Genomic DNA, 19,738 nt, shown 5'->3' on the forward strand with positions numbered 1-19,738 from the left:
CACACAAACACATACTTTGAATTTTTTGCACTTTTAGCTGTACTGTCAATTTTTGCAAAAAAGTATCCCAGTTTACCGAGTTGGCACTGTACAGAAATAAACAGCCATATTGGTCTAGAAACGTGAAACTTAACTGTTTTCCATTTGTTTGGGTAACACACTATTAAATATGTAAGGTCGTATCTGCATGGGTTTGGTTAGAGAAGCTAAGAAAGTGTTTATTAAACACCACCTCTTCAGAACATACAGTTTGGATTCTTCCCACAAACAAGAACCAGGTGAACTCTTGAAGCCACGTCCTGGCGTGCTCAGACTAGAGGCGGAAGACAGCGGGCTAGCCACTTACATTTCTTCTCCTTCCCAACGTTCCATTTTGTCCCTAGTTCTGTGGAAGGAAGCCAGAAAGAACACGACACACCCTACACACTGTAATCTGAAGAACACAAAGACGGAATTTTGTTGTGGGCACCAAGGTCCCTGCACTCACAAACAACTCTAGGGAAACCAAGAATGCTAAAATGAACACACAGAGTTGTCTCTTCAAGGAAAAAATGTATATGACCCATTTCCTACCCACCAGAAGGCTGGGAATGGAGGTCATTGGGTGCTCAGTAGCTTGGTGATGTGAGTTATCTGAAGGCCGGCCATACCTGTCCCCACAGCCAGGACCAGAGGTGGCTAACAGGCAAAATGACCTCTACGCTACTGGTATGACTGAGATCACCCAGATCCTTCCCTAGACCCTTAGGACGTAGCTGAACTGTAGAACCCATCTTCCTGGAAGAAGTGATACTTTGAGTTGAGTTTCAATGTGCTTGTCTCCTTGAGCTCAGGGGGTTGCATTACACCAGGAAACTTTTTCTGAGTCATAGTGTGCCTAACTATGTTGGCAACAAATTGCTCAGAGTCAGACTCTAGAAGTTGGGACCAGCAACAAAAGTCATGCTGAACAGGACTTCCTTCTTGCCTCTAGCAGATGGATTCTCTGCTGGGCCTGGCGTTCACAGACACTCCCACAGAATTTCCATTGATAACTGGAGGGCTCAAAGGTGAAGATTACACGCAGGTGACATTCTAACAGAAAAGGAATGCATTTGTCTTACCTGTGATATGTGGCTGTTCCATGCACGCTGCTGCCCCTACCAGGCCTGGGTCATCTTAAAATGAGGTACTTAGACCCTGCCGAGGCCCTCTACAGGTGGCCATCAAACGTATGGTAGGTCAGCTTAGTCCTGGCTTACAGGCAACTCTTAATGCAAAGCTAGTTTTGGCACTTTCAGGCACTATCTGGGAGGCAGTTTTATTACAGACTTGGAAGTGAGTATGGGTGAGTTCAAGGACTGGACATACAACACTGAAAAAAAAAAATCCCAACTGCCATTTTAATGTCCTTTCAACAGATAAGACCAGTCATTAGAGGAAAGTCAAAGTTCACCGGAACAAGGCAGGAGACCAGAAAGTGAAAGATTTCAGTGTGAAGCCAGCAGCACTTCCCTGTCCTTAGACAGTATGAATGAATGACAAGAGTAATTACAGTTGTAAGCAGGAGGGAAGACATTTTACAAGCCTCCCCCACCCCCCGCCTTACACAGGGCAGAACACTGCGTTCTCAGAACAAAATGAACTAAAAGCCAATACATGCAGCCCTTATTCGAGGGTAAGTTCAGGGCAGGAAAACAGCCCCAAATAGGGAAGGTGGCTGGAGGGCCACTTGCCCACTTCTTCCTGATGTGTTCGGTGTCTTCTAGAAGGAAAGGGGACCATCCCACCATTCTGGCTTCTGACATTTATGTGGGGCTAGAGTCCACCTGGTACTGACCTAGCCCTTAAGGCCTCTCAATACCAGCAGTCATAATCACACCTGAGACAGACAGCCCAAGTCCTGTGCAGGCTTTGAGCCATCTATGGATTCTTGATCAAGGCTGAGTAAACACGCAAGTCATATGGGGTGTGGAGGAGGGGGCAGCTCTCCATCCAAGAAGGCCAGTGAGGCAAGTTTCTTCCCTAACTGAGCAGGGCTCAGTGTGAACTTTGCTCTAATTGATACAGCGAGTAGGGTAAGGGGGTAAAAAAGAAAAAAAAAAAAAACAACAAAAAACAAAAAACCCCCCAAAACTCTCACAAGTATGTCAGAGCTGTTTGCACTTTCAAACATACTGATCATCATCATCATCATCATCAGACAGATGACAATGATGAAAGCAGTTTGCCTAGAGTCATTTGCACAATATGGGGATTATGGAGAAGAACTGAAAGAAAGGGGAAAAAAAAACAACTAGTATTCAAGGACAAGAAATACAAGGACCTTTTTCCACCAACAGTTCGTCTTTTCTTCCTTTTTCTGCTTACAAAGGCGTGTGCGCTGTGCTCCCGATTTTCTGAGCAGCCCAGTTTCCCGCTGGAATAATGACGTCTGTTACATGGAAGGCTCCACTGAGTTACTGACCTGGCAGTGGGGAGGCAGGTACAGACCACACAGCCCCCTCTTTACGGAGTCTTCTACTTTGCATCAGGGGAGGACTCAAAAGCCCCTTTGATAAGTGTTCACGGAGAGTCAATCCACTCCAAGGCACATTTTTTTTCTCCCTTGGTTAGGGCCAGCGGTGACATCACAGATGTCACTCTACAAGACTACAAGCAGACCACAGCAGCTTTCTGCTTTTCTTTTCCCCTAACCCTAGGGAAGGCAGGGTTAGACAAATGCTGGTAGTTATAATTCTGGTTACATGTTATTTCTGTATTTTAATTTCCCACGGGAAGTTGCCCATCATAGGAACTAACTGGTCACCAATGATACCACCTCACAAAGCACAAACTGACACAAGGAACTAGGAGTTAATGCAGCATCTCTGCCATACTCAGTGATGAGGTTTACTTTCTATTCCACGTTGAAGAAAACTGTTAAATAGTTTTTGTTTTTGTTTGTTTGTTTTCTGGCAGAATGGAGTCCATGCCCCTCGTCCAAAGCTACACTCACCAGTAGGTGGCGCTACAACAAAATCAATCAAAAGAAAGCAGGCCACACTGGTTGGGTCCCTGGCCCCAGAGTGGCCTAATGGACAAGGACAGAAAGCCTGGAGGCCCGGGATCTGGCAGGCAGCATGCGGCTGAAAGAAAAAAGAACTGGTGTCCAGGCCCCAGCAAGATCATCAGTCTCCTGGGCGCCTGTGGGCCTAACGCTTCCTCTTCCCCTTCACGCCCTTTCCCAGTGGTCTGGATTTCCTCAGAGGAGGCAGAGGAAACACCCCTCAGGGAAACCCTTTCTCCCTAATACTCACTGTGCAGATGTCATGGCTTTGGGGGTCTTCACATATTAAGTGCTTTATGTGAAAACCCAGTCCAGTTTTATAAGCAGCTTTACATACTATTAGAAGGTATCGTGGCTAAGAGAAGGGAATACATTCTCCTTCGGAAATACCTGGGGAGGCTCCTACATAAGAGCACGGAGACTTACCACTATGTCTGTGCCTCTTTAGTCCCTTCACATAGGTGCAACATAAGAAACTTCCTCTCTGCATGTACTATGTACCCCAAGTCTCCAAAGGGAAGTTCTGTCTCCACAGTTCCTTATATGCAGTGTGTACGCAATGTCTCAATGACAGAAGGGACAGCAAGCACCGATGGCCCCGGGCAGGCACGAACACAGCTCTAGCTTGTTGCTTTCTCCCACGTCTGCTGGTCCTGGTGGGTGGCTGCTCTGATGCTGTCATGGAGTCCACAAGTATTGACTCTGTTGACCACTGTCCACAGGTTCTGACCTCTCTGGAAGACCCACACGGTGGGTCCTCTTCCGCAAAGGTGACAGGTGAACTCTGCCCAGAGTGGGGATTTAAGCACTGACGAATTAGAAAGTCAGCCCAGCTCGACAGAAAATAAGGCACTGAGCAAAACTAGCAACATGTGTCTGGCTTCTCTGACCTATGACCCACATACACAGTAATACACAGTAAGGAGGGAAGGGCTAGAGGGTGGGGCAGGATCAGGGCCCCTGGGATGCCTCTACTTCCAGTCCAAGGCAGAGGCCTCTGTCACAAATTCAGCTCCGTCAGCGACTGGGTCCAGCACCGTGCTGGAATGAGTTGGCTCTTCTTCTGTGGCCTCAGGCAGTGGCCTGGGCTAGCAAAGGCAGACCTGAAGGGAGACCGATGGACACGGAAGCCACCTGTCTTCCACACACAGCTCTCACTTTGCATGCTTACGACAGAAGGTGCATTAACCTGCTCCTATGATCTCCTGGAGGAACTGAAAGCCAACTTGGCCCTGCAGGTCTGCAGGTTCTCCGCAGGGCTCTGCTCTATGCAGTCTCCATCTAGCCCGCTTTGGTGTCTACCCTGAGTAATAATACAAAGAGAAGAATAACGCCAGTTGTGCGTACAGTTGAGCAGACGCTCAATCGCACTACCTCATTCACTGCAGCTGAACCTGAATATTAAGGAAACAAACAAAACCCAAACCGTACTGCAGGTTAACTTCAACCTTCCACCTATTTCTTCCAGTCTGGAGCTGGTATCATTGTCTGTAAAACACGCCTGAATGCGGAGACAAAAGTAGATGGATCCTGTACTTGTAAATTTCATATTTATTATAACAAAAATTATGCCATGTCCATTTGTGCATTCTGCTTCAATATAACTCTGGATGTGTAGATGGTCTAAGGGACTCTATACAGTCATGCTGATTGTGGCAGCAGTAAGGAACACAATTAAAAAGTGTCTGTAAAAGGTTCTGGGATCCCAAGGGCAGGACCATATTACCTGCACAGAAACACGCTGAGCAAATGGCCCACACTGAAGATGAGCTAGGTGGGGATGGGGCGGGGAAGGCTTTTCAGAGGGGCTGGGAGTCAGTTATTTAGGCTGTGTCCTTATACCGAGACTACAAACACTTTAAGTTTCACTATGTAACACTGAGCTATTTACAATAGAAATTTCTCAATCAACTGTTCTCTCAGAGAAAATTAGTGAATCCCAGTGACTTAAGTCACCTGACAGAGTAAAGCAACTCCTAGGAGTTAGTCTCCATATTCTACAAATGTCTATCATTTTCAAGACAAAAAAAAAAAGCCTTTCCCCACAAAGAAATACACAATTACAATATTATTAAATCATTTAGCAATGACAACTTGCCCTGCCTTCCAAACAAACCAAACAACAAAAAGCCATTTTTAAAAATACTACATTATCATTAACTGTTTCTCTGTAATATATTAAACCTTTTGTTCTTTGTCTTTATACATTTGATATGTTAGGGAAGGAAGTTAACAAATTTAAGTCATATTGGTAAAGTGTCACTAGAGAAAAGTGGTAAATATTAAAAGTAACCAATACAAAGAGAACCTACAGAGGAGCTGCAGAGGCGGGTGGGGCGTGTCTGGGAGAAGGGCAGGAGGTAACAGCCCTGGTTTAATGTGAGCCTGGGAGACTCTCTCAGTCTTTCTGGTTAGTTTATTGTTTAGAACAGTACCCAGACGGGGTCATAGTGGCGTGTCATAACAGTCTGGCAGCTGATCCGCCTGGAGCTGCCTCTGTGGCTGTGGCTGTGGCGGCTGGGGTGGTGGTGGCAGCTGCTGCTGCTGCTCCTGGTGATGTTTCATGATTTCTTTGACTTCCTCTTCCAGCTCCGGTGGTATGATAAACTGATCATCTGGATCTGGCTGAGCAGGGGCTGCAAAATAGCCCCCTGGCTTTCGGAGAGGTGCATCTGCGGCAACCTCTATCACATTGTGGCTCCTTTCCTGGGGAGCAACAGAGCCGTTAGCCCGCCGTCGCCCGATGGTCCCCACAGCAGAGAAGTCCGCCTTCTTGGACAGACCGGACTCATCCTCGTTGGCACTGATGACGATGCCCTCATCGCTGGCCTCAGCTGGCACCTGCAGCAGGTGCTGCTGTCTCTCCTTTTCCTTGGCCCGGCTGCAGTGGATGTCCACTTCCACCTCTACCCGGCTGCCATTGCTGAAGACACCCTCAATGGGTTCTTCATCATCACTGTCAAGGCCGTTGTCGGAGAACGCGCTGGAGAAAGTGGCACTGGACAGCTGACGCTGGAAGGAGTTGGACAGGCAGACTGGGTGGAGCATGCAGCGCTGCTCGTTGGGGTAGGCGGGGCTGCTCTCGTTCAGGACTCCAGCTGGGGGCTCATCGGAGGCCGTGGAGCCCACCTCGCTACTCATCTCAGAGGTGGACAGTTCACTGCTGATCTCAGATGCCATGCCGCTGCTGGAGGAGGGCACACCCAGCCCATCTGGGGGCCGGTCCTTGATTACCATGTTGACAGAGGATGGGAAGATTCCAGGGCTAGGGGGTGGCATGCTCCCTCCAGCACTGAGCTCGCAGCAGCAGAAGCTGTCTTCAGTGACACTGAGCTGCACCACCACCGCACTGATGCTGTCATGGCAGCCGTAGCTCTGGGCCAGAGTGCACAGCTTCTTGGCAGCAGCCAGAGCATCGGGCACATTGCGCACAGCCTCCACGGCCTCTTCAATGGATAGGCTGTCCCAGAGCCCTTTGCTGCCCAGGATGAAAAACTCATCCTGTGGAGTCAGAAGCACTGACTGGACGTGGGGGCGAGGCACCACACTGGGGTGGAGGAAGGTGTAGCCCAGGATGCGTGTGGATTCTGTCACTCCATTGACCTTGCCATCCTAGAAAGGAGAATTTCCAGAGAGACGGTGAGCACAGAGCACATGTGGCTACCAAGCTGCCCACCTCCCCTCCCCCTTGCCTCAGGGCCACTGACTGGGCCATAGGGAAGTGCTGGGCATCCCAAGGAGGAGGCTTATGTGCCCTATGTATGGAATGGCTAAAGTGTAGATCTGGGATTGTAAGGAGTAGCAGGAACAACAGGAAATATTCCAGCCATTCCTTTAAGAGGGACCACATTTATTCGAGGCGGTCAGACCGATCCTTTCTCTTCGTGACAAGCTGATGTCTAGCCCCATGTGACACGCATGCTCACTTGATTCTAAGGAGGTAAGCCATCCCATCCAGAAGCACCTATGACAGGATGGTTCAACTGGCAAAACAGAAAATAGCTGTATACTGATACAGACAACATAGTTTATGTGTCAGACTACCCCTAGAAGGTGAGGCTGGTATCTGTGACTCCCACTTTACATGTGAGAAAACAAAGGCTTACGAGGGTTTAATATCCTTCAAGTGGCTGAGCTCAGACACAAAACCAGCAGCGTGATTTTAGGAGGGAGATCCACTGGTGCAGAACCCATGAAGCACTCCCGCCTTCATGGCACCTGGTCAACGTCTGATTACTCTACAGTAAACTACAGTGACAGTCCACAGTAATCTAGAGACAGCACCAGGGCATTCCCTTTGGAATACTATGGATTTGGAATTCAAAATCTACACTAACATCAAACGTTTCCTGGAGTCTCCAGCAGGGGGCATGGCTCACCCTGTTGTCTGAGGAAAACCCTCTCACCTCAGTGATGATGGCTTTGTGCTGCTTAATCCTCTTCCGCTCTTCTTCACAGCTCATGATGTATGACCTGGACAGAGGCAGTGGCTTCCCATTTCGACAGAGAACCGTTTGGCACTTGCCAACGTTAGCAGAGGTCAAAGTGAAGGGTCCTCCTGGGTCCACAGGGTCATGCTTGATGTGGCACAGGACGGCAGCACCACCGAGCTTCTGCCCAGCAGTGCCCAGCTTCCTGAACCCAGAGAGGAGAATGAATACTCAGCTGCAGCACCACACACTGCTCATTCGGAAGACCGATGGCACCAGTGCACAGGGAGCAGACGCAGCCCTGCCGGCCAAAGCTACCTGGCGTCCGAGAGACAGGTCTCCGGAACCTGACAGTATGTGCCTTCCCACAAGGAGAGGCGTGTGCTCACGAGGTGGCGGCAGTGAACCTTTTGGTTAAAAGCCCCATGCCGGCCGGCCTGCAGTGTCTAGCCCGCGGCCCTGAGCCAGCGATATGGCTCCAGCACTACACTCCAAACATCAAGAAAGGGCTGCTTCTCTCTGCGCCCACCTCGCCAAGTCTCTCTGCCCTACATAAATCACAATAGGCATGAACACAAGGTATGATGCAGACACTGCACACTGACCCTAACCACCTTCCTTCTGAAGGATGCTGGCTTGCCCTGTGCAGCCAAGGCTTTCTTGATCAGCACTGTTTATTCTACAAAACCTACTGGACAGGATTCTGGCATCAGACACAAGTGTCTTTCCTTGACCCTCCACTGTCCCCTAACCCATGTACTTATTGAATGTTTGAAGCACCTACAAATCTGGAGCATCATAAAGAGCAAAGCACTCTCTTTGATCACAGGTCTCACCAATGCTCATTCCTCCAAGCCTCCTGCAATGAACCTTGACAGTTATAAAAACAGAAACAAAAACAAAACCAAAACACTATGTCTCTTGTCTCTTGCCTAATGAGGGCAGGAAAGGCCCTGAAGCACTGTCAGAATCTAAGTTAAATGACTGTGAACAGGAGCCATGGAAACCAGGGCCACCTAGCCACACACACATGACAACTTAGGCACAGAGAACATGCAGTTAGTTACTCTGAGGCCTGATGTGCTCCCTGGTCCTATACCCTGTTACCTGTTATGGACAATAGTCACAAAGAAGACCCTGCAGGTGGGCCTCCCGTACAGATTCCATGACCAGATCTGAATGCTGCATGCTTCTAAGGTAGCATTGCCTTCAAATGCAAAATGGCTCAAAGAGAAGTTTGTAACCAGAGTCTGCTAGAGGGCTATGTTGAATATGTGTGTGTGTGTGTGTGTGTATGTGTGTGTGCATGTGTGTGTGTGTATGCACGTGTGTCCACGTATGCCTGTGTACGTCTGTGTATGACATGTTTTGTGTCATCTGGGACAAGGTGGTGGCTGAAATGGAAAATGTTACTGTGTGGCCAAAGCATCCATGGGGTCTCAGGATCCTGCCTTTACAGCCTATTGGGCCTTGGGGTACTTTGCTTTACCTCTATATACTTTGGTTTTACAAACAAGATATAAAGAATAGCAACACATATCTCACTGGGGAAAAAATCAGGGCATGTAAGGTAGTTAGAACAGTGACTATTTGTTAGCTTTTATCACTGTGCTCAATTGCTGTCTGTACCCACTAGGAATCTGGCAGACGGGGTGTGCTGGAAGCGGGGCCAGAAACCTGCCTGCCTTGGCTCTGCATGAGGCAGACACAACTGTGGAGGCTTCTGGGGACAGCATTCCACAGCAGACACTACCTATCCTGGCTACAAAGCCATCGTCTGTGTCAGGTTACTCAGGGGGAGAGGAGGGAAAGGGAAAGACCTCATCAGTGCTGCAGGCTTCCACACATAGGATCCTTGTCAGCATGGATCCTGTCAGAGCAGGGTCTGCAGTACATATTCCCAGTGACCCAGTGAGGCAATTCCTTTATGATCCATAAAGCCCTCAGGTAACGAAAGGACGAGAAACTCTCCCAACAAAGAAGTCCTCACAACATTTGTCCCGAAGGGCTCAAGTGGCACGGCCTAGTTCTTGCAGTGACCTTTAGGTGCAGGTGTGACAGGCAGCACCTGGGAGTCTGGAAGACGTGCATCAACACTGAATAAGGGAGAAGACAGCATATAAAGAATGTTGTAAACCTAGCCTAAAATCTGACCTACCTAGTTTCAAACCAGTGAAAGCATTTCCTATTGGTCAACAAACTGGGAAAGAAATGATCCATTCCAGAGAGACATCCACACACCATTCAGGAAGATCTAAGCTATCCCTGTGGTTTGGGGGAGGCTGGCTGTTGTAAATGAAGAAGATATGTTGTCAATAGAGGCCATGAAGGCCCAGTTCTCTGAGAAATGAGACTGCGGCCCCTCACTTACGGAGTATAAGTGCATCTCAGACTGAACCCTAGGCCAGCCCTAACGATCAAACAACACCGACGGCCTGCGTGCAGCTGCAGCAGCCAGCCAAAACAACACTGAGATCACTGAGTATCAATTTCTAGTAGGACAGAAGCATCAAACAAGAGCAAGAAGTGAGACCTAGTGATACAAACTGTAATTTCAGCACTCAAGAAGCTGGGGCAGGAGGATTCTATGTTCAAGGCTACCCTGGGTTACACAGTAGGACTGTGCCTCAAAATAAACATAACACATACATACATACATACATAAATAGATAGATAGATAGATAAATAGATAAATAAATAGAAGAAATCATTTACCTTTGCATGACAATAAATGTATTGACCATGTATTCTTCCTCATTTTTCGTTTTCTGAAGCTCTTCAGCCAAGATGTCACTCATGGTGCACTGAAGGAGGTAGGGCACCTCCACATTCCGGTCTCCATCAAACACACCATAGAGGGCCTCCCGATTGTCCCGGAAGTTGTTCACAGACAGCGCCGCCACACACAGCCTGCGGAGTAAGACAACACTTGTGATGAGCCCACCCACTTTCTCTTTCTTATGCCTAACGCAGTTCTCTCTGTCTCTAAGAATGCCCTGGCTGGTCTCTTTCTTCTTGTCTCCAAAAAGATTTGAGTAAACAAGAGTTCAGATGGTTTGCATGAACTGATTTCTGTGTGGCTTCCCTTACCTTCTCTTCCAATATTAGTATTTTTAAAAAATTACTTAAAGATTTAAAAATTATTTATTTTTAATTTTTATGTGTGTGAATGTTTTGCCTGTGTGTATGTATGTGTGATATCTGTTACCTGTGGAGTCCAGAGGAGTTATAGGTGGTTGTGAGCTGCCATGTGCTACAAGTGAACCCAGGTTCTCTGGAAGAGCAACATTTGCTCTTAACTGGAACCATCTCTGTAGACTCTAAAGACTCATTTTGAATTATTTGTGTGTGGTCTGTGTTGGAGTGATGCTTGGATACATGAGTGCAGATGCCTGTGAGACTAGAGATATCAGAGCCCCTCAAACTGCATTTACAGGCAGCCTTGACTGGCCTGAAAGCCAAACTGGGAACTGAGCTTGACTCATCTGCAAGGGGAATATGAGTGCTCCTAACTGCTAGACCATCTCTCCAGTTACAGTTTTATTTCTAATGGAGAAAGAGGAGAGTAAGAGAAATGAGAAATAATATTAGGATATAACCTCCAACCTACACTTACGTACAATAACTAGTTATTAAGGAGAACATCCATATCAAAATAGAATGACAAATAAAACACGGGGAGGTAATAAAGAATGTGAAGTGCTTGGAAAAGAAAAGCTTAGCATTCAGCCCATGGTGCTGGCCCTGCTTATTCCCTGGGAAAGACTGAAGCTGCAGGAGGAAGACACAGTGTTGGATGGGGAGACCCAGGACACTGAACATGGGAAGGCAGGATTTGTCTCCAGAATAAAACCAAGAGCCCAGGCACAACAACACGGGCCTATAATCCTAGCACATGAAAGGCTGAAGAGAGACAATCAAAAGTTCAAGGCCAGCCTGAGCTACCTGGTGAGACTCTGCCAACAAACCCTACAAAAACAAAAGCCAATAAAAACAGAGAGGAAAAAGAATTTGGAAAGAAAGTCAGGGCACTAGAGAGTGGTGGGATAATGTCAAACAGCCTAATATATGAGAACGAGAGCCTTGAAAAGAAGAGAGACATAAGAACATTATACATTTGTAGCTATAATTTTGATGAAAACTTATAAATCCATATAAATATATGGATACAAGAAGTTCAACAAACTATAAACGTATGGATACAAGAAGGTCAACAAACTACCAGCAAGAGGAATAGGAAAAAAAAAAAAAAAGCTTAACTGAGAAAGAACAAAATCAAATTGCTTAAAATAGGGGAAAAGGCAGGAGGTTGGGGTGTAAGACAAAGCCATGAACGGCAGCAGATTTCTTGTGGCAAAACTACAGATGAGATGACTGCAGAAGAGCATCTTTCAAGTACAAAGCAGAAAACAGTCTAGATTCCCAACCAGTGAAAACAGCTTGGAAAAGTTATGGCTGACGACCTTTCAGATGCACCTGAAGACTTCACTGTAAGAAACACAGAAAGGAGATCTGCTCTCTGCCAAACAATGAAGCCCAATGTAAAGGACAAGTGGGAAAGACAAGTGTTCTTGCCAAATGGGATGTGGCACCTGCCACAAGGAGGCAAGAGATGCTGTTCACACCCAACAATAAATACGATGTGTTCCTCCCCTGCCACCTTATATCTGGCTCAAAATGTCCGTGGTACTGATGCTGAGAAACATTACTTTAGAAAGTAGAACACTAAGCTAAAAATACTAACAGTATATTTAGGAATTTTATAACAAATGGGGAAGTAAAATGCAAGACAACAGTAGAACAAAGGTAGATGGAGGAGAAGTTGAGATGTTTCTAACATTCTTTATGAAGTGATACAGAATTGGAGAGAAGCGGTACTAAGTAAAAGATTATACATGATACATGCACACACACACCCTAAAACACACACACACACACACCCTAAAACACACACACACACCCTAAAACACACACACACACCCTAAAACACACACACACACACACACACACACACACACATGAAGATACCATGGAACATGGGGATAAAAGCATTTAACCCAAAAGAATTAAGAAAAAAAAAAAAAACAGCTAAGATTTTTTTTTTTTTTTAAGAAAATAACCAATTTGCAGGCAAATGGTGGGAACTAGAAAAGATCATCCTGAGTGTGGTATCCCAGAAACAAAAAGACACACATGGAATATACTCACTTATAAGTGGATATTAGACATATAATATAGGATAATCATACTAAAATCCTTACACCCAAAGAAGCTAAGCAAGAAGGAGGACCCTGGGTAAGATGATCAATCCTCATTCAGAAAGGCAAATGGAATAGACATCAGAAGAGAATGAAAACAAGGAACAAGACAGGAGCCTACCCACAGAGGGCCTCTGAATGACTCTACACAGCAGGGTATTAAAGCAGATGCTGAGACTCACAGCCAAACTTTGGGCAGAGTGTAGGCAATCTTATGGAAGAAGGGGGAGATGAAAGACCTGGAGGGGACAGGAGCTCCACAAGGAGATCAACAGAACCAAAAAATATGGGCCCAGGGGTCTTTTCTGAGACTGATACTCCAACCAAGGACCATTCATGGAGATAACCTAGAGCCCCTAACACAGATGTAGCCCATGGCAACTCAGTCTCCACATGGGTTCTCTAGGAATGGGAACAGGGGTTGTCTCTGACATGAACTTGGTGGCTAGCTCTTTGATCACCTCTCCCTGGGGCCGGGGGTAGCCTTGCTAGGCCACAGAGGACTATGATCTAGCCAGTCCTGATGAGACCTGACAGGTAGGCTAGGGTCAGATGGGAGGAGGACCTCCCCTATCAGTGGACTGGGGAAGGGGCATGGGAGGAGATGAAGGAGGGAGGGCAGGGTTAGGAGGGGAGGGAGGGAAGGAGCTACAGCTGGGATACAAAGTGAATAAATTGTAATAAATAAAAACATTTTTTAAAAAAGGAAAAAGAAAACAAGCCAGGCTTGGTGGTACACACCTTTTATTTCTGCACTTGGCAGGCAGAGGCAGGTGGATCTTTGTAAGTCTAAGATCAGCCTGGTCTAAAAAGAAAGTTCCAAGATAGCCAGGGCTGTTTCACTGAGAAACCCTGTTAATAAATTGAATCTAAACTTTAACCTATTTTCATTGGGTATAAATAAAATATCTAAAAAACTATCCTGCCGCCAAACCCAGAAAAATCAAACTGGATAAAAGCAAGATACGACTATGCAGTGCCTAGTCTAAAGAGCATTTTAAATACAAAGACACAAACAGGTAGAAAAGTATTAAAGTTTAACACCAGCATATCACCTTCTAGACACTGATACCTAGAAGCACTTGGTACCTGGGACCCCCAGAGGCCACACCTGACTGACTCAGGTAGGGTAGGTGTCTTCCTGTCCTTCACTGGTCTCACCCCCAGCCCTGTAGCAGCCTGCCTGCAGGTGACACACCTTTCCTCCGTTCCATGGACCCAGCTTAGCTCTTCTCGCAGTCTGTTTGCAGGTATCCTTTCTTGCACCTCAACTCCACTCACTGGACACTCCAACTCTTGTTCCACACCAGGGTCCTCCTAGCCCTATCATCTCTGCCTTCCAGACATATACTTTGTCCTATTACAGCCTATTTGCTCCTACTCCCCCGTCTCCAACTTTCTGGGGATCCCACCTTTTGGTGTAGAAAGGATTCCCTATTTTACAAAGGTTTCTCACAACCTTTCTCAGCCATTTCCTCTAGCTTTCTCTATTCTTTTCTGCCATCCACAGACCAGGGAATCCAAAGCCACAGCACTTTCCTAAGATCCCGAGAGGGCAGCAGAAGCCAAGGAACGAAATACCCATCTGACAAAGACAAGACCAGACAGCAGCAGTTAGAATCACCGCAATTATCCTAAGTCCAGATGCCCAGACACCAATGCAACACTACAAACAGGAACAGCCAAGACACTATGCTTCCACCAGAGCCCAGCAAACCTGCTATGGTAGCCCTGGGAAAGGAAGCACAAGAGAAGAACTTCAAAATAGCTATCATGAATATGCTAAAGGACCTTAAAGAGAATATGAATAAATCACCCAATGAAGACAGTAAAAATACACAGTAGAATGAAATAATGAAAACATTTCAAAACATGAAAGTAGAAATAGAATCACTAAAACTAACTAACTAAATAACTGAAATAAAACTGGAAATGAAAAATTTAGGGAAAGAAGAAGCCAAAATATTTTATTTGCAGATGATACAGTTTTACATATAAAAGAACCTTAAAAAATTCACCTGGCAACTTTTACAGATGAGAAACACTTTCAGCAATGTAGCAGGATATAGAATTAGCACACAGAAATCTTTCTACACACAAATGACAGACTGAGAAAGAAATCGAGGAAATATATTTTACAATAGCCTCTCTCTCTATATATATGTATTTCTTGGGATAATTCTAACCAAGCAAGGGAAAGAATTATAATAATAAAAACTTTAAGGGACTGAAGAAAGAATGCGAAGAAAATACCAGAATATAGAAAGATCTTCTAAACTTATAAATGGGTAGGATGAATACTGTGAAAATGGCCACCTTCCAAAAGCAGTCTACAGATTCAACAAATCCCCATCAAAATTCCAACACAATTTACAGAAACTTAACAAAAAAACAAACAAAAACCCAACCAATTTTCAGTTTCTATAAACAAAACAAAACTCAAGATAGCTATAACAGTCTTGAATAATAAAAGAACTACTGAAAGTATCTTCATCTTAGATTTCAAGTTGCACTACAATAATAAAGCCAGCTTGGTTATAGCATACAAACAGACATGTTGATTAATGGAACTGAACTGAAGACCTATACATAAGTCCACACATACCTGTGGATACCAATTTTTTTTTTTTTTTGACAAGCCAAAAATACACACTGGAGAAAAAAATAACATCTTCAACAAATGGTGCTGGTCAAACTGAATGGCTGTATGTAGAAGAATACAAATAGACCCATATTTATCACCCTACACAAAACTCAACTCCTGACGGATCAAGGACCTCAACTAATGCCAAATACCCTGAATTTCGTAGAAGAGAAAGTGGGGAATAGTCTTGAACTCAGGAGACAACTTCCTTATCAGAACATGATAGCACAGGCACTAAGAACAATTGCCAAATGGGACCTCTTGAAATTAAAAAGCTTCTATGTGGCAAACTATCCCATTATTCACACAAATTGGTAGGCTACAGAATGTACAAGATCTGTACCAACTACACACCCAATAGAGGGTTAATATCAAAATATATAAAGAACTAAAATAACTGGACATCAAGAAAACAAAAAGCAATTAAAATGGGGTACAGAACTAAGCAGAAAGTTGTCAAAAGAGGAAACACAAATGACGGAGAAACGAAAGAAATGTCCAACATCCTTAGTCACTGGGGAAATGCAAATTAAGACTACCTTGAGATTTCATCTTGCCGCACATGTTGGGAAGGATACAGGGAAAGGGGAACACCTACTCACTGATGGTGGGAATGTAACCACGTTCAGTCACTATCGGGATCAGTGAGGCAAGTCCTCAAGAAAGCGTGGAATCTATTTACCTCAAAATGCAATACATTGGAAAATGAGATGAAATGGACAAATTCTTTGATATGTATAGTATTACTAACTTATATTAGTAAGTTCATGTTAAGCAGAGTTACTAAAGAAAACAGCTCATATAACTAAAGAAATGAGATGTTTGATTAAAAACTCTAGAAAATTCCAAACCGAATGGCTGGAATGCTCCTTCAAACATTGAAGAAAGCTCTAAAGTTCACTCTGTACAAACTTCCAAACTCCCTAGTTCATTTTATAAAGCCAATGTTACTATGGTATCAAAGATAAGAAATGACATGAAAAAATGAAGATCAATATTCATCATCTAACACAGACTTGTTCAACAACTTATCAGCGACCTGAGTTCCTCAACGTGTAAAAAGTGCCAATATAACATAAACACATGGAATTTATCTTTGAAACAAAAGGCCAAGCTAACATTTGAAAGATAATGAAAGCCAAAAAGATGGCTCAGCAGTTAGGAGTACAGTTAAGAACTGCTGTTGTAGACATAGAACTAGTCTGTGTCAAAATATCTAGTTGTTTGAGAGTTTTGCCTGCAGAGATTTTTTTTTTTTAAACCATAATACTCAACAGAGGGTTCAAACTGAAATTCAGCTTTCAAACAAGAAGGGCCTAGAGTGACCCTTAAAGCCTTATCTTGCCTTTTATTGGGACTATTTTCTTCAAGCAAACAAAGATTAAATACATTTATGGAGAACAAAAGAAAAAAAAAAAGAAGAACTGCAGAACTGCTTTTGTAGACACCTGGAGCTTAGCTGTCACCAACTACATCTTCTGGCTCCGAACCCCTTCTAACTTCAGCTCCAGGAGGAATCTGATGACTCTGGACTTGGCACCTACACTTATGTTAACACACACACAGTTACACAAAATTAAAACAAACGTACTGACACCAACCTTTGAGCAGGGTGGGGTGGCACACACCTTTAATCTAGCACTTTGGAGACAAAGCAAACAGATCTTTGTGAGTTCAAGACCAGCCTGATTTACACAGAGTTCCAGACCCACCAGGACTATATAGTGAGATTGTTGTTATTCAAGACAGTACAATAGTAAATAATAAAAACAATCAAAGCAGTCCACCATATCAGACTCAAAATGGAAAAATGTGATAATTTCTCATACATAGTTAAAGAATTTGGCAAAACATGATATCCACCTATTCAAAAACAAAAGTAGCATCTACTCTTTTGCCCCCAAGTGATTTGATCTTGTACCAGGTAGAATGCTGGCACAAATAGGGTCAAGAGTCTCAAAGCCCCGTCCCCTACTGAGGAGCTACTGGCAGTGGATGGCTGCTGGGAGGGAGAGTCACTCTGTCTTGAGGGTTGGCGCTGACAGTTCTCATGCCCCAGAGCATGCCCTACCACCACTCCCCAACGCATACAGGTGGCACTAATTAGATTTTAGTAGCTTATAAAAACAGACAATACAGGAGCTCTACAAGGACAGCAACAGATCCAAAAAGTCTGGGCACAGGGGTCTTTTCTGAGACTGATACTCCAGCCAAGGACCACTAATGGAGATGGCCTGAAACCCCTGCACAGAGGTAGCCTATGGCAGTTCAGTGTCCAACTGGGCTCCATAGCAATGGGGACAGGGATTATCTCTGACAGGAACTGATTGGCCTGCTCTTTGATCACCTCCCCCTGAAGGGGGAGCAGCCTTACCAGGCCACAGAGGAAGACAATGCAGCCACTCCTGATGAGATCTGATAGACTAGGATCAGAGGGAAGAGGAAGACCTCCCCTATCAGTGGACTTGGGGAGAGGGACATGGGTGGGGAAGAGGGAGGGTGGGACTGGGAGGGGAGGAGGGTTCAGGGGGGATACAATGTGAATAAACTGTAATTAATAAAAAAAATCCCTTAAAAAAGCAGACAATAGATATAGAGTTGGGGGAGGTATTGTGAGCACCACGTGGGGAGTTAGAGAGGAAAATGGAGGGTAGTCACAATCACACTTCATTTTAGACACGTATGACATTCTCACAAATAAAGAAAAAGTGCTGGAAAGGTAGCTCAGCAGTTGGAAGCACTTGCTGCTCTTGCATAGAACCTGAGCTCAATTCCCAGCACTCACATGGTAACTCACAGTCATTTGTAACTGTGATTCCACAGGGACCTGATACCCTCTTTTGACCTTCATAGGCACCAGGCATAGATGTGGCTCACAAACATAAATGTAGGCAAAACATTCATACACAAAAAATAAATCTAAAAATTAAAGAAAAAATAAAGTTCTATCCATCTATCTATCTATCTATCTATCTATCTATCTATCTATCTATCTACCTACCTACCTACCTACCTACCTACCTACCTACCTACCTACTTACCTACCTACCTATCCTCAGTTTGACATAAGCTTGGGTCATCTAAAAAAGGACTTCAATTGAAAAAAAATGCTTCCATCAGAATGGCCTGTAGGTTAGCCTGTGGGAACTTTTCCTGGTTAATGGTAAGTGTGGAAGGGCCCTGCCCACTATGGGTAATGCTACTGCAGACAGGAGGTTCTAGGTTATGTAAGAAAGCAGACTGAGCAAACCACAGAGAGCAAGCCAGTAAGGAGAGTTCATAGTCTCTGCTTCAGTTCCTACCTTCAGGTTCCTGTCTTGAGTTCCTGCCCTGCCCTACCTTCATGACAGACTGTAAACTGTACCAAATCCTCTCTTCCCCAAGTTGTTTTCAGCCATAGTGCTTTATCACAGCAAAGGAAAGCAAACTAACAACTGTGTTTAAAAAATATATTAAAAACTCAAAGTAGTTCCTATAAAATCAAGAGTGAAATAAGGTTATCTATTCTCTACTGAAATTCAATATAGTACTTCAAGCCTAGCTACAGCAATAAGACAAGACAAAGAAGCAGAAGGGATACAAACAGGAAGGAAGCATCAAAACACCCCTCCACTTGTAGACAATAAACCCTATGCACCCCACAAGAAAATCTCAGAACTGCCAACGATTTGCAAAGCAAGAAACAAAATCAGCAGCTTCTGTATAACAAGATTTCTGAGATGCTGAGAAAAAAAAATGGAAATAGTTTAATAGCTTTTTAAAGCTCATAATAGCTTTAAAAACAAAATATTAAACAAACACTGATAACAATAAAACACATGGTAATAAACCTACCAAAAAAGTGAAAAACTTCGACAATCAAAATTTTAAGACATTAAAGAGAGTCATAAATACTAGAAGATGGAAAGACTTTTCATACTGATATACTGGCAAAATTAGTTTTCTGAAATGGCTACAGCACAAAAAACAATTTACCGTTTCATGTAATCCCCATCAACATTCCAAACATTCTTTACAATATTGGAATAAATTTACAAAATTGGAATAAAATTCATATACCAACAAAAAGGCCCTGAATAGTTAATGCAACTCTGAACAAAAGAACAATGCTAGATTTCAAATCATAGTACCCAACAACTATTGTAGAATAAACTACAAGGTCTTCAACAAATACAGACATACACACCCAGGGAACAGAATAGAGGACCCAGAAATAACCCATGCAGCTACAGCCACAACATGGGGCTGCTTCCTCTTCCTCCCCTATTTTTTTTTTTAAACAAAAATATCACTGACTCCATTTTGTGTTGACCACCTACTCCTGGGCATGGGATCTACCCTGAGGTGTGGTTAATATACCTAGTGGCCCCACTGGGGA

General features: G+C 44.5%; 1 protein-coding gene across 1 annotated transcript in view; it reads right to left on the reverse strand.

The window, feature by feature from the left end:
* Positions 1-2,215: 2,215 nt before the first annotated feature.
* The window catches only part of Phlpp1 (PH domain and leucine rich repeat protein phosphatase 1), a 217,321-nt gene continuing 199,798 nt past the window's right edge, over positions 2,216-19,738 (reverse strand). The window contains exons 16-18 of the mRNA XM_055603063.1: positions 10,174-10,368; positions 7,435-7,663; positions 2,216-6,640 (exon numbers count right to left, since the gene is read on the reverse strand). Coding sequence (XP_055459038.1) covers positions 5,474-6,640; positions 7,435-7,663; positions 10,174-10,368 — 1,591 coding nt within the window. The 3' untranslated portion in view covers positions 2,216-5,473. The remainder of the gene's footprint in view (positions 6,641-7,434; positions 7,664-10,173; positions 10,369-19,738) is intronic.

The sequence above is a fragment of the Psammomys obesus genome, unplaced genomic scaffold, assembly GCF_907164565.1.
Source record: "Psammomys obesus unplaced genomic scaffold, mPsaObe1.curated_primary_1811, whole genome shotgun sequence".
Lineage (NCBI taxonomy): Eukaryota > Metazoa > Chordata > Mammalia > Rodentia > Muridae > Psammomys > Psammomys obesus.